This window comes from Schistocerca piceifrons, chromosome 7, assembly GCF_021461385.2.
Source record: "Schistocerca piceifrons isolate TAMUIC-IGC-003096 chromosome 7, iqSchPice1.1, whole genome shotgun sequence".
In the NCBI taxonomy this organism is placed as follows: domain Eukaryota; kingdom Metazoa; phylum Arthropoda; class Insecta; order Orthoptera; family Acrididae; genus Schistocerca; species Schistocerca piceifrons.
The window spans coordinates 521995547-522021081 of record NC_060144.1 but is presented as its reverse complement, the minus strand read 5'-3'; the positions used below and the strand labels follow the sequence as shown (position 1 = coordinate 522021081).

Sequence of the window (25535 nt, the reverse complement as noted above, 5' to 3'; positions counted from 1 at the left end):
ATGATTTACAAATGATTACAATTAATACAAGGAAAGCACTAACAACTGGAGATCCTGATTCTCCTTCATAAAATTCTTGGTGAACAGATCGGAAATCATATGTATTTATTAATGTGTTTTGCTACTGTGTAGATTTCCTATCTATACTAGCTACCAGTGATATGTTTCCAAACAAAAATCACACATGACAAGATCACTGTATTTCTGGTTATTGTGTAATATTGTCAATTTGAGCAGTTTCTTCATATACACATATAATGCTAAAGCAAAAGGTTAACTCAGTGAAACATTCCTTGTACAGGAAGTCCAGGGGAAAGGATAGGTAGAGGTAGAGGTACAGGGAGAGGGAGGAGGTTGCAAGCTTAATACATTAAGTGAAATGAGGAGACATGAGTGCCAGGATGAGAGATAAGAATATACTGTGAAGCATTCAACTGATCTCCAACTAGCAAAAATATTTGTGAGAAAACTGACATTGGAAAGAATGGAAGTATTTGTGTACTCCACCATAATATGGCAATTAGGCACAATGATAAGACTTTCCAGATCACTGTCACACTCTTGCTACTGGTACAATTGTAGCTCCGGATAGGAAATTTAGTAAAAACTTGGAATATATTTAAAATGAACTGCAGCTTTAATTTTGTCATTAGTGTTGCTATAAAGCAACTACCTTTGTTCTGGCACCAAAACATGTACCATTATGGAAACAGTAAGAGTCAGAGCTATAATAAGACAACGCAATATCTCATCCAAGATGAAGATATGGTAAATGATTAAAACCTAACAGCTTCAAAAAAAAAACAAATATAGTTATCCTTTGCCCCTACGGTGCCTCTCAAAACATGTGGTGTATAAACATCTTTCTTTAATCTTACTTTCAGTCTGTAAAAATCTGCATCTTTTTTGAAATACCAACAGCATTCTGAAGAGTCGGGATGCAAAATTTCTACTATTAGTGGCAGACAAGATTTCATCGACACCATTATTGCTCAAGTCAAATATTGGTAAAATCAGACCTCCACTCTTCTCGTTCCTCCGATTGTATCTCTTCGGGACTGTAACATCCTGCATTTTTCATAGCTGGGTTCATATAATGCAATCTAAGTCTTCCCCTTGTTCTCTTCTCATTTATATGACCTCTTATTGGTTTCATAAGTTAGTCCGTAGAGTGCAAAACAAGTACTACTATTATCATTTTTTATTTCACAAAGCCAGTTTTAGCACTTCCTCTCATTCGAGTAAAAGCTCCATTTAGTTAAGATATATTTCCACAAGCACATCTACTCTTTTGATTTTCCTAAATAAATCTTCTGTTATATACCTCAAATTCAGCCTTACTCCTTTTCAGCTTAAAAGTCTGTAAATCACAACTGTGAATATCAACACTCCATGCACAACATATTTAAATAAATATTTTGTTACATTCAAATCTTTTGCACTGGTACCACATAATCCTTGTTTTCTTATTGAAATCACTTTTTGCTTCAGCAATTCTACTTCTACTTCACTGTGGCTATCCATGGTGCTCTTACTATCTAATTAAGCAAAGAGATCTATCTCCTCCAGGATTACTTTTCCCTATACTGTCTTGTGCAATAAAATTTTTGAACATAAATAACACACTCAACTGTAATTTCATTAAAATGACTGATTTAACCAAAAGATTTTGAGACACATCATATAACTGATTCTATTTATAAAATGTACTGTTAGATCTGTTCACTTAGTGCAACTCATTAAAAATGTTTCAGCTCTAATCCTAATAGACTTTTTCATCAAAGTTATTTTCTGTGAATAACCATAAGTTCAATGCATAACAAATCATTAAGTTGGGGTGCCAAAGTTACTATTCATGAAAGGCACTTGCAAACGGATTGCCACAAGGGGCAGCTGAGACAACAGGGTAGTGTTCGGAATGGCCAGGCCCAGTGCTCACCTCATCTGCCATACTCATGTTGCGTGTAACGAGAGTGGAAAAAGAAGGCCTTCTAGCATACAAAGAAGGTACTGACAGATTTGTCATGTATTACCATCTATATACCTCCTCTGAGTTTACCAAATGTAGCAGAGGATGATCCTTGGGAAAGTGTCACCAAGATACTGAACTGGCAAACTAGATGTTAGATGTAAACAAAACCGAGTTACAGTTTACAAACCGGCTTTAAATGGTGACTCTATGAATATATTACAACCCCCTATTTGTCGCTCACATGTGGATTGTGAGGGTAAGATTAGAATAATACAGCACACAAAGAGGCAATCAAACAATCATTCTTCCTGTGCTCCATAAGTGGATGCAATAGGAAGAAATCCTACGAACTGGTACAATGGGACATACCCTCTGCCACGCACTTCATGGTGGTTTGCTGAGTATAGGAGCATATGTAGACATAGACCTAGACGTAGAAGTGAGATCAAGACACCATTACATCACACTAGGGTCACAGACATGCATCCCAGTTCATGGGTGAAAACCACTTCAATAGAAGGCAGAAACTGATATAATGAATCTACTCAGATCCTATCACAATAGTTTTAAAGCACAAACTCTGGTAGAAATTGTACTGTGAAGATTTTGAGAAAAGTTGAAAACAAGAGAGCCTTGCTCACTCTTGTCTACAAAGTTTCCCAGTTACAAAGGGGAAGGATACACCAACAGTGTGCTGTGGGTGATTGAAAATGTGATTGATGAAACATGTTTTGGTCTGTATGTTAATGACACGTCTTCTTGCATTCATCACAGACATTGTGGGATCTGAAAATGGAACTGTGCAAGATGAGGTAAGAGACAGAGATGGCTCTAGTTGCTGAACAAGCAAGTCTCATAATTTGTCTGTCGTCCTGAAAGGACTATCACATTAACACTCCTGTCTTCAGTAATGACAATCTTCCTTTGCTCTGGACTACAGCCGAGGCTACTTGTAGTAAGAATTATTAGAGCCAAATTACACATCTTGGCTGCCAACACCCAGGATTTTAACTCATTAAAAACTCCAAAACAGCCTTTCATAATGTCTCGTAAGTGTAGGACAGCTTCCACATAATCTGACCAAACTACATAATTTTGTGTGGCAGGATTAGTGGCAAAAAGAAGACTCTTACATAAATAAAATTTATCCAGTATGCAATAGCCATTCCTAAAGCTCAGGAAGGAGCTACGTACTTTTTGAATTAATGTGACTACTTATTTTCTCAGCGTGCTTATGAACCTGAAAAAACAATGATGCAGTTTAATTTCACTGGAACTGATGTAATCAATGTTCACAGGTTAACATAGTGGAAATTCCAGGAATTCTAGAAATTCGTAAACAGGTAGAACGCCTGTTTCCTTTTAATGATGCGTGTCAGTGGTTTATCGATCGTGCCGACATAATATTTCTGGTATACGACCCAGCAAAGCTGGATGTGGGACCTGAGACCGAAGCGATCTTGGACCAGCTGAAAGGACGGGAGTCACAGGTAAATCAGGAACTACTATTTTTAACAAGACAACACACTAAATAAGCTTCGGTGGGCCTAGAAAACCAAACCAAATTTATATAATGTGGTAGCTATTTATTTGACACTGCTTGGTTACTAATTTATCCCAACCCAATACTGTGTGTACCAAGTTGGGTTTTAACTGCTCCAAATATTCCACAGTCATGATCATCCCTACTAACACTTCCACCCGTAGAGGTTAAATGTCATCAGGACAGTCACCAATCATCTTAGTAACACTATAAATTTTGGTTTAAACACTAATACAATTCATTTTTTTTAGTTTTACACCCCCTTTTCTTGCCTGAATGCCATCTCTAAGGGCCCTGAAGATGCCTTACCCCAACCATAATGGTCCCCTTATACATAGTCATATGTGTACCAAACACTTACAATACACACATACAAACTGTCATTGCTAAGACAGACGGTTTTGCAGACTCGAATTGTGCTCAACAAGGCAGACCAAGTGAAGCCTGAGGAACTCATGCGTGTCCAGGGGACACTTATTTGGAACATAAGTCCACTGATGTCAAGCTCAGAGCCTCCTGTTATGTATTCAACTTCATTATGGTCACTGCCTTATGAGCTGGGAGCACCTGTGCGACTATTGCAAGCACAAGAACACGCATTCCTTCAGGATATGAGGAAAGCTATCGACAGACGAGTGGAGAACAAGATTGCTAGTGCCAGACGTTTTGCAGTAAGTACAAATTAATTTAAATCACTCAAACAAGAACTCTAATTAACATGCATACAAACATACTCTCTAAAAGTTACATGGCTGCCCATGCCCCACATTCTAATATGGTGAATGAGATATGTAGTAATTGCTCTTCCACTGCCGTATATAAGATTTCCGGTGACAAATTACATCAGTACAACAGCACGATTACTGGTACAGATCTCCAAATATGTAGGAAAATTTCAGATGATAAAACAGAGCATAACAAGTAGAAAGAATTTTAAAGGGCATTACAGATTTATCACCGTCTTCTATATGCAAATATATTTATTTGTTACAAATTTTTAATGGTTTTTAGCAAAACAATATTTGTGCTACTAAAAGATAACAGCACAAGATGTGTTTATTGCAGCATCTTGAATGGGAAATCTTGACAGTCTTTTGCAAGTCCAAACAGCCTCATTTCTCAATAATTAACAGTAATGCCTGTAAACACTTAAAGGCAAGATTATACCAGCTGTTATAGGAGTAGGCATTAATGATTAATTACCTACAACAGATATGAAAACTGTTAGATGCAGCCCACAGCTATAATCCCATGGTATAATGTCAGTTAATCTGTAGATATTCTATGATTAGATTTCTAATCACTTAATTAATTTCAATAAAATTTCTAGGTTGTATCTTCTTTTTTATGCAGGTGAGAGTCCGGAACCACGCAAAAATGGTTGATTGCTACCTGACAACATATTACAATCACAAAGGGCTCTTCGGTAACCGCAAGAGGGTTAGTGACGACATCATTGAAAGGCCACAAGACTACCACATTTATGAAGGCCTCAGCACTCTGACTAATATTTCACGATACGACCTTCCCGACCCAGATGTCTACCGCGACTTCTTTCGACTGAACCCTCTCTACGACTTTCCTCTTCTATCATCCACGTGTACATACTTCCGGGGATGCCCTATAAACCGATTAGATGTTGCCATCGCATATGACCTGCCTGAGTTGGTAGGGAAGTACCACAAGGGTGTAGAAGAGGCACTCACACAACTGAATGCACGGGTCCAGAGTTGAGCTTTTCCAAGATGGTGGCAGCAGAAAGTATACAATGCCCAGGGTCCACCTTCTTAATGAGTAAGAGTAAGCTGGAAACCACTTCCAGCAGGCAATGCGAACAATATGTGATTTGTGTGGGGAAACAACAGATGACAGTGGCTGTGATCATACACTGAGCCTGTACTCAATATTAACTCTGACTATGAGCAGCATAGACTTTTTTTTAAAAAAAATACAATTAACCAACAAAAAATTATATTCACAAATGCAAGACTGTGGCTATTACTTCTGGGACTACAATTAAAATAGTCTCAATCAAGCTTTTAGAACATAAGCATAAAAAATGAAGACACAACACCGAATATTTTTCAAAGAAGCATAATTCAGTGACAGGGTGCTATAACTTCTACTTTACACCTTAACACAGAACAGAAAGTCACCGATAAATGCAGATGTGTTAAATAAACAAAACAAATTTAATAAGAATTATAGGCATGTGTGACACTAAGGTTTTAAAAAATTCTGAGGTTTTCAGATAATTCCAGCAAATCAACAACTGAAATCCAGGAGGGAAACAATACAGCAAACTTGAATTGCTCCTCTTTATAAAGCAGACAAGTAGAAAGTGTTTGGAATTTTTGGTCATTGCATATGCTTTCAAGGAAGACAGATCAAGTGAAATTCTAGTTTGGAGCTTAATTCAGTTAGTGCAAGAATGTGAAAAAAGCCGCTAATATGTAAACTGCCACTGTCACCTGCGACATGCATAGTTCCCTAAAACGAATGAGAAATTCACTAATCCAAAATTGGCACTACAGAGACTCAGAAAGTGCACCCTGTGGCATAAGTTTGATTGCAACCAGTGAAGTGGAAGGAAGCTCTAGACATTCCACTTCAAAAAGCTTTAACTCAGCTACAGGAACATAAAAAGTTCAAATGTAGCTACCTAAAGTGAAACAGTGTCCTACAAAAAGAACATTGTGTAACTGTCCAACAATTTAAGCACCAAGTGGAGAAGTTAAAGTGTGATTATGCAGTGTCATGACTGTGTGAACTTAGGCATTTTACATAGACCTTTCACACATCTTTATCCAGAGCTGCATTTCTGCAAAAATATGCATTGCAAGAAAGAAAATGAAGACTTGTATGAGAAATTTAACTTCACGTTATTTTATAGAAGCAAAGGGAGAAAAGTTCCACAATCAAGCAATAATATGATTTTTGTATGTCATATTCCTACAATCTCTACTCAAATCACATACAGTGTGTGGTGTGATGATATTTAGGCACATGTATCCTTATACAATCCTCAGGGTATAAATGCAGGTACAGTTTAGTTTGAACAAAGCAGTAAGTTTATCTTTTTTGCTGTTAACTCTGGTTCATACATTTATGGCTTGCAGAAGCATATTTTGCTGCAGAGTGAGATAAGTAAGGTGCTGTGTACAAATGTGTTCAAAATGAAAAACAGCAACCTCTACAAATTTCATTGATTGATATAATAAAAAGGCACATCACAAGGTCCAAGCAATTCAAGTGAAAAGAAGAAACAATATGATGTGTATTTTACAATCAAGGATTAAATGTGTAAATTTTATGTGTGTATATGCAGTGCTTCAAGACATTTCCTGCACAGCCACAAACAAGTTATGTGGCAATCGCATTTCCTTGAATGTCTGTGAGTTCCCTAGAACTACCAACAGAGATTGTTCTCCAAATTGTATGTGTGAGTGAGTGTATTTTTGTTTGTAAAATTTTACTTAAGTATTCATAATAAAATCAATGTACTGTTTGTTAGTAGTGTGTTAAGCATAATTACCAACAAACAGAAACGAGCTTACGAAACAAATCTTCAAATTGCTTTTGACAGGAAGTGTATTAGTTCAATACCACCAGAAAAATGTGGGAACTTCACATTACATTGAAACCAATGACCTTATAACATATAATGATATTCTGAGGTATCCTTGCAATACAACACAACCTGTGGCACTGAGACTGCCACTCTGTATCGGATATGTGCAGCAGGATAACATATTATGCAACGAACTACATGGTGTGGAGGAAGGAAGCTATGACTTCCTCATTCACACAGCCACTATACCTATAATTTATGTTTTGTACATAACATCTACCCCACGAAGGGTACTAATCTTTCTTGCAGGTAGAGTACACTATAGATAAGGAAAAGCTTCATAACAGCCTCATTGCTCACTCTAGCATAAAAAGATCGAACACAGCACAGTGTTAACAACATGCAGCACCCAAAACTGGCTAACACAATGCTATTGCACAAGCACGGTCTGATCACTATGGTTGGCAGTGGTGAGACACAAAGTGCAAGCACACCTAACTCTTCTGATTTCTCTCACTCAGAAATAGGCACCTGAGATGCTGAGAAAAAATACACTGTATGTTATGTGTTATAGAAAGACTTTCTACAAATTGCCAGATAACCAGTCAGCCGTTGCGAGCATGTAACACTGTAACATTACAGATTTGTAGATAATGTGTAACATGAGTTGTATCTTCCTTTCTGCTTCTTTATGCTGACTGCCATCATGAAAGGGTGAGTTTTACTAGCATTTTTGTCTGATACTACATGTGCATCAGAAAGTGATGCCCTGTAAATACGGACACACACAAAAAATCAATAACAGCTGACAGTATCATTCACTGGTACAATAAAAAAAATTTACACCTAAAATGCAGATGATATTTTCTTAAAGAGTTTGTGTGTCATTTAAATAGATACAATTCTAGGGTTCCTGGCTTAATCACTCTCCCTCCATACACATTTTACAGTTTTTAATATCATCTTTGTCTGCTCCCTGAAGAGCAAAGGAAGTGTATGTGTAACAGAAATAATGAAGTCATTACACACACACACACACACACACACACACACACACACACACACACATATATACAAAGAAAATCTCTCCTATACTGTCTTTTCCTTACTGAAATCCTGCACAATAATACAAAGCTTTACTTTCTTTTACCTGTAAATTCTGTATCAGAGACAAGTAATAGCAATAATATTAAAGTTCCAATGAAAAATCATGATCACCACACAAGTCATCTCCAACATTCTACCGCCAATTCAAAAGCCTCTAATACATGAGATAGCAATTTTTTTCCCTTTGCTTGTCTTCTGATCCCATATGTCATAAAATTAATGTTACACATCTTAAATGCTTATTTACATAGACATTTCTTTGCATACAGAGGTATATATACAGAAACAGTCAAAGAGTTTCAAGGCATATAATGTGGACTGTCTGTACATTCCAGAATCTTGCAATCTAGACTATTCGCATCCAATACTGCCTAAGGCATCTGCTAGCAATGAGATATTGTGGCACACTGCTACTACTGGGGAATTCTATCGCAGCTTAGTTGGTAGTTTTCCTATGCACTTCACTACAATATTTTAAACGACATATCACTTTTAGCTATTACATTTCTATTTCACTGTCACAATTTTAGAATTTGTGCCATTTTCAAGCATAAGATTTCATTTCATTTCATGTTTTGTCATACAAATATGTTAAAAATAACACTGTTGTGGGCATTATAAGACACGCATATACAGTAAAACTTCGTTTATACGTTTTTGAATGGACCTACAGAAAAAAAAACTTGTAAGTGTGAAAAATGTATATATGAAATACAGCACCATACTATAAAATGAATTGGTAAACACAAATGAAGAGTCCAGGGGGAAAACCTGATAAGTCACAATTCTTATTTTTTTCAGGAGAGTAAATTTAAAGTTTCAAGAGTCATAAAATTTTAGTTTTTCAAGTTATATTCTTCATTTTTGTTTTAGAGCTTAATATATCTTTCAGAGAAAGAGTACTGCTGAAATTATACACATCTGAATAGGATTTACAATAATATGATGCATTTTTATTACAAAGGCAGGTAATACAGAGGAAAAATATGACAAGTCCATAACATATTGCAGGTAACTACAAGATTTTAAATTCATGTTACAACAAATTATCTCATATAATCATTTAATAATCTTCTATAAAAGGTCCTGTGCTTTTCCGATGGTGGATTAATGCAAAAGACAATCAAAATACAGTTGTACTTCAGTACGGCAAAATCTTTTCAAGTCTTGTAAATCTCTGTATTTCTCAGCAGATATTTTAAGATCACCTGCAAAAAATCAGAATCCCTCAATTTAAATAGCTATATGCCTAATACTAAAAAAATACTTATTTCAATAAATAAATAAAACTTTCAAATCATATTGCTGTAAAAGAATTACTATACCTTCATATTTAGCAGAGGGTAGGCTGAACTCACCTTCTTTCAGGCTGGAATCTTGCCCTTTCTTTCCACGAAGAAGTAATGAAGCTTGCTCATATGCTTCACTGTAGCTTCCTCTATACCGAACCGGTGCTGCATGGTGTTGTGTGACTTCCAATTCTCTTATTGGCCTGGATTGGAAAGGAAGTTTCTTCTTGTACATTGTATTATCCAGATTTGATTATCTCTCGTTGCTCCTCAACATCAATGATAACAAAAGGCGAAGAGTGTACACCAAACACCAGTCCTTTGGAATTTGACATTCCTGAGTTTGGTCTATCATACCAATATTTTTGTCACATTTGAGGTACGAATGACCTCTTATGGGGAATGTCATCATAACATAGTCCAATCGTTTTTCTGTATGGAGCAGATGGTGAAGGAATCTGAACACAGTGGCATTCTTGTTTCGCCCTCCGCAGGAGTCACAGAAGATCTCCAGATGTCTGACTTCTGGATTTAGAAAATTGTGCACAAAATGATGAAGGAATGATGAAACTTTGTCTGCTCCTTTTCAGCCTGTGCTCTCTGGATACATGTAAAAATAGCTGTCCCCTGTTGCCAAAACATGAACATTGAATATAAATACAGAAAGCTGTCACTTATAATAAACTTCATTTGTCTTTATATTTGGACAAGGAAAGTTTTTGCTATAGTCCATCGTAATTGGAACCTTTGATGGATTTTTTTGACATTCCATCTTTGCCTTTCTTTCCTGTCATAGAACACTTTGTTTTCTGAGATGCAATTCATGGACTATTTCACTGGATCGAAGTTCGGAATGAAGCCTTACTTTATTTTCACCAGATGATGTTAAAATCAGTTCCTTCTCCAAACTTTTCTTCTTGGCTAGATACTCATCGCAGGAGCCACAAGTATCAGATCGTGGATATCCAAAACTTATATTGAAATCTGAATTGAATATAGTGTGGTATGTTTCATACGGCACGTTCTGATCCTGAAACTTCTCCTTGAGCATCTGGAACATTTTTTTTAATATTCAAAGACTCTGGTAGGTAAATTTTTTCTGACTTCGTCAAACTGTAGTGGCTATGGGGCCTTTAAATGATTTAATGTGTGGGCTTATTACTGCACGTGTTTCATCATTCAAAGCCTGTGGGCTGGATCTGCGTTTCCCTCGGCAGTCTTGTAGAGGTTGGTCTCCAGAGTTAGGTTTCTTCAGTAAATAATCTACCTTGCCCTTCTTTATTCCATGTAATGACATAAATGCTTGCTTGCAAACATGTACTTCTTCGATACTTCCATTAATGGTAATACAAACACTGAATTTATATGATGCATCACGAAACTTTGCTTCCTGCTCTTCTCTTCTAAGACACCTGCGCTGTACAGGGACCACCGCGATTAAACCACTTGAACAGAGGTTTATTTCATCATGATTTTGAAAGTGGTTCATGTTGTTAATAATATTTTCATCACTGACAATACCATGACAATTGTTTTTGCACTTACATGGTTCTCCTGTTTCACGTGACGGCAATCTTAAAACGTTTGGAGGCATCTCTAATGCGGCCATACTTCTTCCTTTTCTTTGTCGGCTTCTTTGATGACATTCTGCAGTTTTCTTTGCAAGTAGATGAGTCACTGTCTTCTTTATTCATTTTACACTGACAGAATACAATGCTAGATCTAACTTCCTTCACAAACTCCACAAAGCTAACAACAATGGTCAACTTGTACACAACGACTGTGGCAACAATGATAAAACAACGATAACATTAGTGAAAACAGACCTGCGCAGGCTGGGAATCATTAAGTCATAAAATTTTATCGTTGCATTCTCTGAACTTGTCAGGATATTCCCCTGTTTTGCATGGACTTATAATGTTTTTCACCTGCACATGCTTACAAGATATCAGAATATCTCTTGACTCATCAGGTTTTTGACCAGTTCTGTAAAACCAGCTAAAATTATACTGGCTGGTCTATTAAATTATGGAAAAAAAAAGACTCAGAAACTTTGGAATTTTGGACTTATCAGGTTTTTCCTCTGGACTCTTCAAAATAAAAAGTTACATTCTACAAAACATTATATAGACTTACTAGGTACCATACATAACGAAGACATAAAGAGAAATGTAAACCTCTACACAGAAAAAACATTTCGTAAAAAAGCCCACAATTTTTGCTTGTATTTTTTGACGCAGCAATAGCGTAGACTGTGCCCTCAAAATGGGATAGCTCTGTCATTATTTCATCAAAAACATTGTGGCGCGTCAATTATTTCTAACGCATTTACTGCATCATTAAATGTCATGGAGGAATGCTGAGGCTCTTCTGTATCATCCCCATCATCAGTTTCTTCCTCATCCAGGTCCCGCGATGCACACTGAACTATCTCAGCGATAGTCACAGGTTCTGTAGTGACAAGGTTTTCATCGACATTCACATAATTCTCAAATGATGCCTGCTCTTCAAGTCAATTCCATTCCTCATCATTAGGTGAAATACCGTCAGTATGATCATTTCCACCATGATCGTGGGCTTCATTTCCAAATCCGGCTTTTCAGAAACAGTTCCAAATGGTATTGTCTGAAACTCTGTGCCATGAAGCTGAAATGTAGTGCATTGCCTATCAAAAGAAACAAATTCATTAATAATTTCTCGAAGTGTTCTTTGGCTCCGGTAGCACGACATGAAATAAATGGCAAGTAAAAATCTTACCTGTAAAATGTTTAATTTCATTTCTTCCTTTTTTTCAATGTTTACACAACTGATATCATGCTGCATGAGCATTTTGCAATAGAGAAACTTCAAGGTCAAGTGGCTGGAGCTCACTTGTGCAATTCGCTGGAAAGAATTCCATGGTCACATTTCTCAAATAGGAAGTAAGGGGAGGATGTGCTACACACCTGTCTACGAACAATAAAATCTTCCGGCCTCCTGCACCTATTTTCATCAACACTTCAAAGCCAGCTTTCGAAAACTTTTGTTGTAATCCATGGTTTCTTGTTACTAGTGTATTTTGTGGAAAAAGTGACAATGTTCTAAAAACAACGGGGCTTAGCAAATTTCCTGATATAAGTGGGTGGAGCTCCTCACTCCCATCACTGATAGCACATAACAGCACTGTCACACATTGTTTACTTTGTTTTCCTCCGTTGCAGCTCTCGCCTTTGAATGCCAGTGTCCTTATAAAACAAGCCTGCCTCATCTGCATTGAAAATGTTTGTAGGAGCATATTGGGATTTCAGTTCTTTCCCACGGGTTTCCTTCCAATCTCGCACTGTCTCAGGATCAACACTTTTGCTTTCGCCACACGCATTCTGACAGCTGATGCCATGTCTTACCTTAAATTTGTGCAACGAATCAGATGAACCACTGAAATTCTCCACAGAGTCGAACTGCAAATTCATTTGCTTTTTCACAAAGCATTGGGCCACTAATAGGATGCCTTCTGCTCTACGTTGCCTGAACCACTGCAACAAACGATCTTCCACGTCTTCATATTTCCCGCCCTGAATGCATGTCCTCTTACTAGTAGAAATTCCGAACACTGGTGCACTATCTTCAATTTCTTTTGCCTTTGCTGCTATATAATTTAAAGTAGATGCAGAAATTCCTAATTCCTTGGCAATATCCACTCACTTAAGATTATTGTTTTCCTTCACAACTCTTAAAATTCATAGCTTTTCAGCGATAGTAATGCTTTTCTTTTTTCTTCCACTCATGTTACCAGTTCTCAAAATAATTAGAAATGTAGTAATACGGTACTATAGCCTTTACAGTGTGAGGTGTGATGTGTTTTGGGATTCCCGAGTGATGCACATCAATTCTTGTCCAGTTGTGACCTAGTTCAGCAGATGCCGTGTAATTTCAGGAAAACAAATGAGAGCTACATCTACAACCAATCTTCCCTATGGCTATCACCACTGGCGTAATGGTAAGCTTCATATGTTATACTGTACTTTCCAGTTCTGTGCAGTCTCTGTATAGCATCTGGTTTTTGTAATGACTCTATTATTGTAGTTTATACTGTTGTTGCATATCTGCCAATCTATAAAACAATCCCAAGTCTGTCACATTAAAAATTAAGTGTTTGTTAGATTCGGATGCTCACAGCAAAGTGATTTTCTAGTTGACAAACGCGGTGCTGTGTTAACAGGTGGACCTTAGGCCAGTATTATACTATCAAATTTTCTTTGATAATGATCTTTGATGTGGCGCAAAGAGGGTATATCACACTGTCATCAAACATTTTGTCAAAGTTCCTTCATGATGGCCGATGACGACTTAATACTATTCTCTGCAGTTCAATTCTACTTACGGCATCAGCGGTGCAGTGTGCAGATGTTGGCAACACCATCTTCATATAATGCAAATGTTTTGTTATGAAATGTTCATTTTACGAGTATAACTAACTTATTTACTTAGTGGGCAAGGGTACATACAAGAATCTGTCAACCACAGAGCAAGAACAGATTTAATCATTTACTTCGTGGTGAAATGGATTCCCAGCAATGAATAGTCACTGCCAACATCAACACACTATGCCACTGATGCCGTAAGTAAAATTATACCTGGTCTGCAGGTGCGTACACTGCAATTGCATTGTCATTGCATTTACAAGACAAGCAGAAGAAAAGGAAACATACTTGGGTGAAGCCGTGGACTTCATAGCAAGGTGCGAAAGATATACAGCAAAATTTGCTATGGGAGCTGCAAATCAAAGACATAAAGTTGCAAGAAAATCCCTTTGGGAATGGACGAGAGTACATTTCAATATGTGCTCAAGAAAGTGGCTCCTTATATTATGAAGCAGAACACTTTCCTTGGAAAAGACAGACTTACCACAATACTGACATTTCTAGCTACTCTAGTTTACAGTACTGGTATAGCGCTGTAATGCTGCAGTGCACATTGATGAAAATAATACCAGAAACGTTTGAAGCTATTTATAATGCACTGAAGGAGGAATATGTGAAGGCAAATAAATTTAATATATACTGCAATCATGACAAATTTTTACTTCCACAGAAGTTGTAAATTTTCTCCTTTATATTCTCAGGTGTATATCCTGGTCATACTTCATGGCTAATAGCTCTCACTTTTTATTCCGTTTTTGTGTTCGGGGTGTCTTAAGCCACACAGTGCTTCACCTGCCTCGAATATTTCGATCAATTTCATTATATGCGACACACCATGTAAATTTGGGAGTCACATTGATAAACATTGTGTGTCAGACAGTTGCAGCGATGCTAGCACTCCAAGTGGTTGATTTCTCCATGCAGTAAACGTAAGACGAACACTTCCTTTGATCAAATCTAAGGCGAGGTGCTAGATTTGATCAAAAAAAATTTGACCAATGCCTCACTTTGACAAAGTTCCTTATTACACTATCAAATTTTATTATACTCTAATATCAGCCTTACCAATCCACTTCCTGGCAACCCACTCTGAAACACTGTGTCATAACTTGTGCACACTGTGAATATTTCGCTGGGACAAAGAAAAAGAAAAAAAAAAGGACGTGAGAAAAACGTATAAGTGAAAAATGTATAAATGAAGTTTTACTGTAGATATCCAGTGATCATTAAAGACGACACACAACAAGCAACCTGATACTTGCAGAGACAATGTTGGAAGGCAAAGACATCTACTGTATCAATACCACAATTTACAAACCTTACCTACAATAACCATATACAAGACAGGTGATTACAAGACAGGTGAACTGGAAAGCCTTGTTTAAGCAATAGGTCACCACATCCAGTGCACAAGGAAAAACTAGTACAACAATATTTCAACATGCTTCCCACTTTGCAGCACTGAGAAAATGTTGACCAGTATTGTAGATAACCTTGTGGCAAACAAGATGGGCACTTTTACAAGGTATAGCACAAAGTATGTTAATGAATTAAATAATAAAAATAGTGACAAGAAAGACTAACAAAGTTCCAAATAATTTTCAACTACAAGTGGGAGGGTCCCTGCACTTCTTTGTTTGCGCAAGTTTCCTGTTGTTATAATGCTGGAAATTCCAGAATGGAATCTACTAGTACATCAAAACTGCGGGAGTAATTAAGAATATGAAACTCAAGAAATGAAACCTGATTTGAATTTCAATCTAAGGACACAACTTAAAAATCACCTCAATATTAAACAACAGAAAATCCAGGATGGAATAATGACAATTTTATATAATAGGATAAACTGATACTCACTGTATAGCACAAATTTTGAATCACAGACAGGCACAACAAAGAGACCTTAAACATGTAAGCTCTGCAACTCAACATCTCCGCTACATGGTGAGTAGCAATCTATTCTTTACATAATACTGTCACATCAATATTACTCACACAACAATTTCATCCACAGGATGAAAGTTTTCTAGCACGGAACTTGGACTGTGTCAAGATGAGTATTTCATTATCACTCACTGAATTTACACAGACATTATGTCTAAAATTATACATTTTGAGTTATATGAGCAATGACCTTCATACAGCATACGTAAACACACATCTACCTTTACATGTGTGCAACTATAACTTTCCAATAAAATGTAACATGATATTGCGTTCTTTTAGCTCTTCCATCCAGTCAGACTTTAGCAAACTTGTTTCTGACATCATTACTTCCAAATATATTACTGTAATGTGAGTTCTGTCTATAGCTGTACTGTGTAAAATTCCTATGAACACAAGATTATGCTGTCCTTTCTACATGTTACTAACACTTGTTTATTAATGGACCCTTGATAAAGAAAGCAAAAAGAGATAATAGTAAAAAAATTTAGACAGAATGCCTCTTTATAAATTCCACACACACACACACACACACACACACACACACACACACACAATTTCCTGCTCTATAGGTATCAACAATAGCTTTTTGACAGTGGTCAACATTTTCCTTCAGCGGACATCCACCATCTAATACCAACAAAAATTTTCATTGAGGTCATCAAAACCAAACATTCTATGTGAATCTGTTTGTTTTCCAGTCTCCTGTATTGCCTGGAACTGCATAAATGGACCAACATTTTCAAGAATGTATTGTACGTATCTTGAAGGACAAACCCCACTGTCACAAAAGGTCTCTTAATATTTCCTGAATTTATGTAATCAGTACATTAGGCATATCTTAAATATTATGTTACCCAACATTTAAACAGAGCTACAAACCCAAATTCTACAAAATGTATATTGCCCTATCACGTTACAAAATTTTTAGGTCAGCTTGAGATACAAGTCTCCCTCTCTATTATAAAAGCCTGTCATTAACAAAACAAGTTCACATTCATCACAAACTAGACAACACTACAGTACATCATCATTTCCACCTCTCCAGTATCAATGCTGCATAGCACAGATGCACATTTACAACTACAAGGAATATTACTATACCCTTACCCCAAGTTAACACTCATACTACAACCTATTAAAAAATCTTAATTTTTGTGGATGTGGCTAAGAAGTTATGCCTAGAAGAAGATATAATTCAGAAGACTTCTACAAAATAAAAACACAGCTTCTTCTATCAATCATATGCAATATGCAAATGTAAAACTAGCTGTGCAGCATCCAGAATGAATAAAATAAATATAACAAGGAAAGGCAGGAAGGAGAAAGATACATTATACATTTTACAGCTGTAAAGGATTATCACTTGATATTTCTGAGAGAAGCAGCTGTTATTCAAGAGAGTTAAGGAAGGTGAATCTATACATTCTGTAGTCAATCTTACAGTCTGAAGGAAGAGGATTTCATTCTTTACTAGATTTGGGTTACCAGAACAGCAGCCATGAGCTCGTCTATCAATGAAATTGATTTAAAGAAATCTTATACACCCTGAACTACATCAATTTTCCAAAAGGTGTATTGGATCCAAGGTTCTGTGTACTCAATACTGTCCAACATAATAAACAAAATTATACACAATAGATTTGTGGTTTTATATTCTTGGTGAACTTGTCATATTACATTTCCATAAAATTCTTAGCTTTTGAAAACATTCGTCATAGCCTTCATCATGAAAACAAGTGACTGTCATAGAGTTGACGGAATTCCACAGAAGTAAATGATTCTAATAACTGTAACAAAATGTATTGTTAAATGATCAGGACCATGCTAGAAATTAATGGAACACATTCACCAAGAAAGCCGCCGAGATTACACAGTGTGTCAACAACTTTAACAAAGATATGCATAACACTCACAGTGAGTGCGGAAACAGCTACGTGGTACTAAGAGACTACAGACAAGCATGTCCTGTATTACATGTCCGAGATTGGAATAATGATGCTGAGGACATTTCATCACTGATCCCTATGTAATCCCTGGTCACAAGGGGGCACAACTAAAAAATTTACACTGTTGGAATTCTGTCAATTGTTTTCCTGATGAAGAAAATGATGGATACTGTTGAAAGCTCAGCATGTTATTAAATTCTATTGCAACAATTTCCTCGAAAACATTTTATACTTGAAATGCTATCAGGTATACAGCCAGGTGACATTGTCCAGATAGTGCCGCATTTTGGCAAGCTGACTCTGCATCCATGGGTCGTGTAAGTGCTTGAACATTATCTTGTGGGTGCCATCTTACAAACCACCTGATGAAAAAAGGGAAGCACTCAGAAGACACAGTCGCATGTCAATGTATATTCATACTTGTACACACCATCGGATTAGAGGTGCATTTCTCTGTGACAGGCTGATCAGCCATGAGAATTCATTAGTGCTGTTTGCATTTTGTGTTGCTACCAAGACAGGTAAGGCCAGGAACAGTGTCAGACATTCAGTAAAAGGACACAGAGATACTGCATACTTTTGAGAGGCAGCGCTATCAGCACCTGGCAGAATTTGAAAGAGGCCTATTGCGGGTCTCCATATGGCCAGCTGGTGGAATCAAGCAATATCCAGATTTGTGGGGCATTGGGATACAATGGTGGCCTGATATTGAACTGCACTGAAATGTGATGGCAGGCGTACTTGTCATCGAGGTTTCGGTCAACTTCATCTAACCACCACAAGAGAGTATCACTGCATTGTACACCAAGTACATTGTAAACATTTCACATCTGTGACCGGCATCCAAGAACAAGTAATGGATTTCCTGCCACATTCTGTATCATCCCACACCACTGCTCAAAAATTACCGGCAGCTGTACTAGGGAATTACCATCCGATGCATACAATGTTGTTAACGCCACAAAACTAATGGCTAGGAAAGGTCCCATTCTTCCAATGTTTTGGATAGGCACAGTGGTGCTCCTCCTGGCATTATTGTGTGGGAAGCCATTGCGTATGACTTAGATCACCGCTGGAAGTGATTGAGAGAACTGTGACAGCATGACAGTATGTCACAGACATCCTGCAATGTCACATGTTGCCTCTCATGTGACATATCATGGTGTCATTTTTCAACAAGGCAACGTTCATCTACTCACGGCACTTGTCTCTATGAACTGTCTGTGTGATGTCAAGTTGCTCCCTTGGCCAGCAAGAACACCAGATCTGTCACTTATAGAACATGTTCGGGACCATCTTGGACATCAATTCTATCACAGTGCCAGTATTAAAGATATCAAGCACCAGTTGCAGCAGTTGTGGGTCAGCTTGCCACAGAAAAGGATTCAGTGGGTTTATAACACCCATCCCAACTCAATTAGTACTTCCATCCAGCCCAGAGGGATTGCAATACTGTACTGATAAGTGGGCCATAGTGTCAAGTTCTTTGTAAATTTGATTCAAGTGTTCTAATCACTGAATTACGTCACATATGCCCTCAATCCATGAATTTCATTTTGTTTCCTCTTCCCCTTCTGGATGCTTCACTTTCTGGCAAGCAGTGTATATCAGTGCTCTCCTAATGTCAATTCTGGCCCCTCCGCAGCTGGGTAAGGCGCCGTTAGTGAGGTGAGTTGGATGTGTGCCATTGGGGCACGAGCTGCAACACTGATGCCATGTTGTCGCTGTTGTGTTCAGGACACTCTGTAGTGGAGAAGACATATCTGCATGCTATTGTTTCACTTATTCAAATGGTGTGGCAGGAACACATCTTTGAACTGATGGTGCTTTGAACAAGCTCAAAGTTGTGTCAGATTCATTACTACACTGAGAATATCTGTCTTCATTTACAAGTCCATCCTGTGGCTGGATCTGCAATGTTTCCTTTAGGATGCAGCCCTCAAGTTGTCCTATAGGAATCGATAGTTATCTGCCAACATTATGACCTTGTAAACAAAATAAGCGGTTTTCAACTAAGTAAAGGGTGGGGCCCACTTCAAAGTATAATGCCAATCAATTTGAATATCTATTCATCTCATGCACACTGGAGGGCTGAGACAATATCAAAAATTTGCACTCTTTCACTCTAGCAGTGTCCTGAATAGGAGAATGGCACAGCAATGACAGCCACAGCTTGTGTTCTGCAAGTGTACTTTCCATACAACCTCACCAAAGGGAACGTGCCCAGCCACCGAGGGTTCAGGATTGACTACAGGAGGGTTCCTGTCATAAATGACAGTACCCATGGAAAAATAGTCAGTCATCTGCACCACCTCAGAATGGCAACTAGTAATTATGCCTAAATACTGCACTATCCTGACAATCCCAGGCACATGAATAGCTGAGAGCAGTTCAGGATCATCACAGGCTGGGAAAGCTTGAGGTCACATTTCACATTAAAATATCACTGTTTTCCACATGGATCCATCATTTTATTTTCAGCTTTTAAATGTACTGTTGTGGGTGCGACAACACCGCTCCTTGTTTCAGAGGAAGTAACCTTTTCATCAAAACAGAGCAACTGGTTTTGGCTGTTCATTCAAATTTTACAAATATCTATTTATGACCAAAAAAACCACAAATCATTAAAAATTATTGGTACTGAAATAGTGTCTCACAAGCATTGTACAAGAAAAACCTGAGACACTACAAAATTTGATGTTCATAGTTTGTTATTTTACATATCCCCAATAAAAATGTTCATATCAATGACAAGATAGTGAGACGTGCTTAAAAATTGATGATTATGACAGGGTACAGCTCTAAGTCTATGCTCAATATTGCAGGCAGTATCCATAAAGTAGGTCTTGCGAATGTGTTACAATTTGACTTTATCAGTGGCAATAGTCTTCAGAAAACTAAATCTTCTCTTTGAGAAAATGTCCATTGCAGTCTTGATGTTCAAGAGATTACAAAAACAAATCACTATATACACATCTCACATCTCTAGCAACCATTTTTGAAGTAGAAGCAGAAGTGCACCTTGAAAACTGGCTATTTTTAATGTACACTCTCTCAATTTCTAAATGAAAAACCTGTTTTCAAATCAATACAGCATCTCCTCACAGCCTTACAAATGTGATCTGTGACCATCTTTCTAATTTTTATTTCAAGTAGACAATTTCTTACTAAGAATGACTGAAAAATAAATAATCAGGTAACTCAAAACAGTGGTGGAAAATCTAGGTTGGAATCTAAGTAATGCATAAAACAATCACCAATCATTCAGCTGAGATATAGAATGCTCGACAGTCACAAAAACAAAACTGAAAACACAGAAGAGCTTCTGGGCAATATCCTTATTCTGAATTGATAGAAGACACACAGGCACACATGAATACCTACATAATCCCAACAAACTAAATCACGTGCTGCAGCCCAACTCAACTGGAGTCAATAGATGTTGGGTGGAGTTGGTAAGAGGAAAAAGGAGGTGTGTGTGTGTGTGTGTGTGTGTGTGTGTGTGTGTGTGTGTGTGTGTCTGACACATCCTGAGGGGAGCTGGGTGGGGCACACAGTCAAGTGTAGAAAAGGTCTGTAACTGGAAATACAGTGACATTACCAAAACTCCCCATGGCCAAGGCACGTGCAGTAATGAAACTGCAAACATTAAACTGAATTATTAAATCACATGACCGTTTTACTTACAGTAACATCTTTCTATCTTTGCAAAGCACACAATTCCTCACACAAATTTTTTGTTAAGGAACTACTTTATAATTACTCTATACATTTAAATTGGCCTTATAGTAAACAAAAACAAAACAAAACATATGGTAATGTCACAATCTGAGGCCAGCAGAACCGCTAAAGACATAAACATTAAGGGAAATGCTTCAAAGGAGTGTCCTCTTTTAACTAAGCCCTAATAACAAATGTTACCAGGATTGGATAGGCTATAAGGGAAAGAATTCAACCAGGAAACAGAGCTTGATTTGCAAATATGCAACTCTTCAGAAACAGTCTTTTTACAAGAAAAAATGAAATGAGCGTATGGCATCGTTGGCTGGGAGGTCCCATTCGGGGAAGTTCGGCCGCCAAGTGCAAGGCTTATTTCAGTCGATGCCACATCGAGCTACTTGCGCGCTGGTGATGGGGATGAAATGATGAGGACAACACGACACCCAGTCTACGAGCGGATAAAATCTCCAACCATGCCGGGAATCGAACCCAGGTCCACTTGCATGGAAGGCAGGTAATGTTACCACCCAGCTGAGCAGGTGGACAGAAGAAATACAAAGCTACAAATATGTAACTCCCTAGTCCACCCAGTTATCACATATGGGTCAGAGGTATGGACATAGACAGAACATGAGAAAAATGCACTAAGACACTCTGAGCGGAATATACTATGCAAAATCTATGGTCCAGTAAGGGAGGAAGAAGGCTGGAGAATATGCTACATGCTATATTACAAGTATTAATACAAGGTAGGGACATAGTAAAATTTGTGAAATCACAGCGAATATGATGGATAGGACAGGTGCAGAGAATGGCAGAGGATAGAACTCCAAAGAAAATGATGAAATGTGTGATCCATTCAGCTAGGCAAAAAGGGAGCTCTAGAAGAAGATGGATTGACGAAATAATAGTGGGTCTCACTAGTATGGGAGAGTCTGGGGCCAGAAAAGAGCAGCAAACAAACAAGAAACATGGAGGAAAATCATTGAAGAAGCCAAGGCTCACCAAATGTTGTAGCGTTACCGAAGAAGAGAAGAAGTAATTTATTCATAATTCTAGCAGACTGAGTTCCCACTGTACAAACAAATCTGTTCCAAATCCAGTGGTAATGGTTCTACACTCACGAACAAAGAAGAGTTCTTGTTCTCTTCACAAACAGTCAGGTGGAAAAATTACATTCAATAAGGTATAATACGGATTCATGTACTAACCACTATATGACTATATGAGAACACACACACACACACACACACACACACACACACACACACACACACACACAGAGAGAGAGAGAGAGAGAGAGAGAGAGAGAGAGAGAGAGAGAGAATAAAAGGCAATTGTCCTAAAGAACACAGGTGGCGAAAGGCATCAGATTTAAAAAATTTCACTGTTACTGGTCATTGAAGCTACTCACAGTTTCAATAAAAATTATTTTTTATCTGCTCCACTGAAGTTGGTACGAAATTCTTCATCTTGTTGCAAAATGGAATACATGAATTAATTTCAATAATTTTGCTACTATTTCAAAAAACAAAGTAGGTATGTAATGTTACTTACAAAATGAGTTAAATTCCTCTACTACTTTGTCAAAAAACATATTTCGGTCTTATTTGTAAGTACTCTTTATTCTGTGCTTACTATGTGTACATGCTTGAACATGCTCCTGAAAGGTCACAAAAAATGACTCACTTTTTCTTCAGCATACACTGCATTTCTCTCACGACCCTTAGAGATCAGAAAATCTATCTTCAAATGATAATGTAAATAATAGCCTTCATTTAGCACAGCATCATGAGACTGACAGTAATAATCCTGCACTGTTAAGTGACTTTCAATGCACACTGGTTCTACTGGAATTTATTTAGACTACGGGCACAACAACAAGATATGGAAAAAAAAGATTATGCAGGTATGGAACTGCCAGTGCGAGAATGGCATCCCTGTTATGTAAAGCTAAGGTGAAGATCAACAAAGTGAAATGAGATGACTCTTCAGTTCTCTTACCTCTAGAAAGTGATCTTAGTTATCAAATGAAATAAGTATCCTTCCGGCAAAGTACTGCTAAATGCTATAACATTCTACTGCCTTCCAACCACTTACTACAGCCGTAACAGCCATATGCAACTTAATAATTTACATGGGTGAGTGTGGTTAAACAAGCTTACGATGATGTATTCTTCATAAAAATGATCTATCAACGTGTACATAAAAAATTAAAGCAAGGTTTTTGCTGACGATGTGGGGCAGTAACCAATCACTACACCAGAAACAGCAGCAAGCTAAAAATGTCCCACAGCCAGCCACCCTTTCCATCTATCTGACAGGTACTCACATTCGGTGTGACCTCGCGCAACCACTCGTCAGCTTGTTCATCGAAGTCTATCTTGCAAGCATCACGCAAGTCACTGGCAGCCTCTTCCCAATGGCCAAGGAGACGGTGTGCCCGGCCTCGGAACTTCAGAGCAGCGGCACAGTCGGGATTAGCTTCCAACGCATGGGTACAGTCACGTACACAGGCATTTGGTTTGCCAAGAGCTAATAATGCCTGCCCACGTTTAGCATAAAGCAAAGCAGAACCTGTAACAAACAAATCCCTCAGCAACAGACATTTTACACTACTGACAAGCTACTCAAGTACTCCCAAACTGAATAAAATGTACATTTGCAAACAAAGAATATTTACAAATGCAATCAATTTCCAAGCCAAAAAGAACAGTAAGCTTAATGCAGGATCATCAATGTTCTTATATACCTGTGTTGCTAGCCACAGGGACTTTCAGGATACCCTTGGTGGTAGGTAAGGCAGCAATGAATATTAAAAGCTAGGGTTTCATATGCTTTGTTAGCAATGAATTACATGGATTTATGACACCCAGACTTCTAATTGTGAAGACTGCATTCTGGTCCCAGCTGCCAGAGTTGGCAGTCATATGTGCATGAAGTGTGCTTCCTTGTGTGGGTTTGTCTTTCTTTATCTGACGAAGGCTGTGGCCGAAAGCCAATGTGTAAGTGTCTTAATTGTGCCTGTCTGCAACTTAATGTGTCATCTTTACAGTAAGTAGCAATCTACCTTGTCCTTACATTGCAAAACTACTTATTTCACAAGCAAATTTTTTGGTGATTCAATCATCTCTTAGAGGTTATGGCCCTCATATGTTCTTGATTTAACATCTCGCGACTTTTTCTTGTGGTGCTATTCAAAGGAAGGGCCCATAAAAACAGGCTGCACACACTGGCGGGACTAAGAATAAGATAACAACTGAGATTTACAACCATGTTGACATTTTCAGCAAAGTGGCCTCAAATGTGGTAAAATAAGGTCCTGCATATGTTACTGAACAGGGCAACCATATTGAGCAACATAGTATAACCTCGTTAGCATGAACTCGCTTAAGACAAACTCGCGGTTTATGTGAAAAAACACTGGCACTGGCAGGAATACATTAGTTCTTATGGGAAGTTTTATCATTTATACAAATTTCGATTCTGGTGAATTACGAACTCCTTTTTCAGTTCCTACACAATTAAATTTCTTTGTAACACAAACTTCTGATGTTACAGTATTTTTAATTGTTAATTTTTTCCAAAACGAATGCAAGAAATGTTACTACAAAGCTAACTGCCCAATGTTTACTCGTTTCTAAGGTATTGTAGGTCAGCAGCTACATTTATCACCTCAACAATCAAAGTGTACAGTACGTTCACATAAATGCAGTAATGTGTGGATTGACATTTAGAAACATATTTGATGTCTGTTCTTTTAGTTGTAGTCAAATCAAGTTAAAATACTGAATAAAAATCTACAAATGGTAGCACTCAAAACAGACAGCTCCAAATGTACAAGTAAAGCTTAAGGCACAAGGTGAAATGGGCCACAGTACAAAGAAAACAGCAATTGCACAGCAGTTTGGAATTCCCAAATCTACTTTATCTATGATAATTAATAAATAAGAAAAAAATCATTAATGTTTTTGTATCAGGTTCCAGAAACAAATCTAAATGATTTCGTAGTGTAAAGTAAGAAGATTAGAGACATTACA

At 37.6% G+C, this 25535-nt stretch overlaps 2 protein-coding genes across 3 annotated transcripts in view; one reads left to right on the top strand and one right to left on the bottom strand.

Moving 5' to 3' along the window:
- LOC124804883 (uncharacterized abhydrolase domain-containing protein DDB_G0269086) overlaps window positions 1-7028 on the top strand; it is a 78435-nt gene extending 71407 nt beyond the window's left edge. The window contains exons 9-11 of the mRNA XM_047265248.1: window positions 3271-3462; window positions 3923-4186; window positions 4869-7028. Of these exons, the coding sequence (XP_047121204.1) occupies window positions 3271-3462; window positions 3923-4186; window positions 4869-5249 (837 nt within the window). The 3' untranslated portion in view covers window positions 5250-7028. The remainder of the gene's footprint in view (window positions 1-3270; window positions 3463-3922; window positions 4187-4868) is intronic.
- The window catches only part of LOC124804884 (putative protein FAM10A4), a 187751-nt gene that overhangs the window by 127293 nt on the left and 34923 nt on the right, over window positions 1-25535 (bottom strand). For both annotated transcript variants that reach the window (XM_047265249.1, XM_047265250.1), the window contains exon 4: window positions 23828-24072. In XM_047265249.1, coding sequence (XP_047121205.1) covers window positions 23828-24072 — 245 coding nt within the window. The remainder of the gene's footprint in view (window positions 1-23827; window positions 24073-25535) is intronic.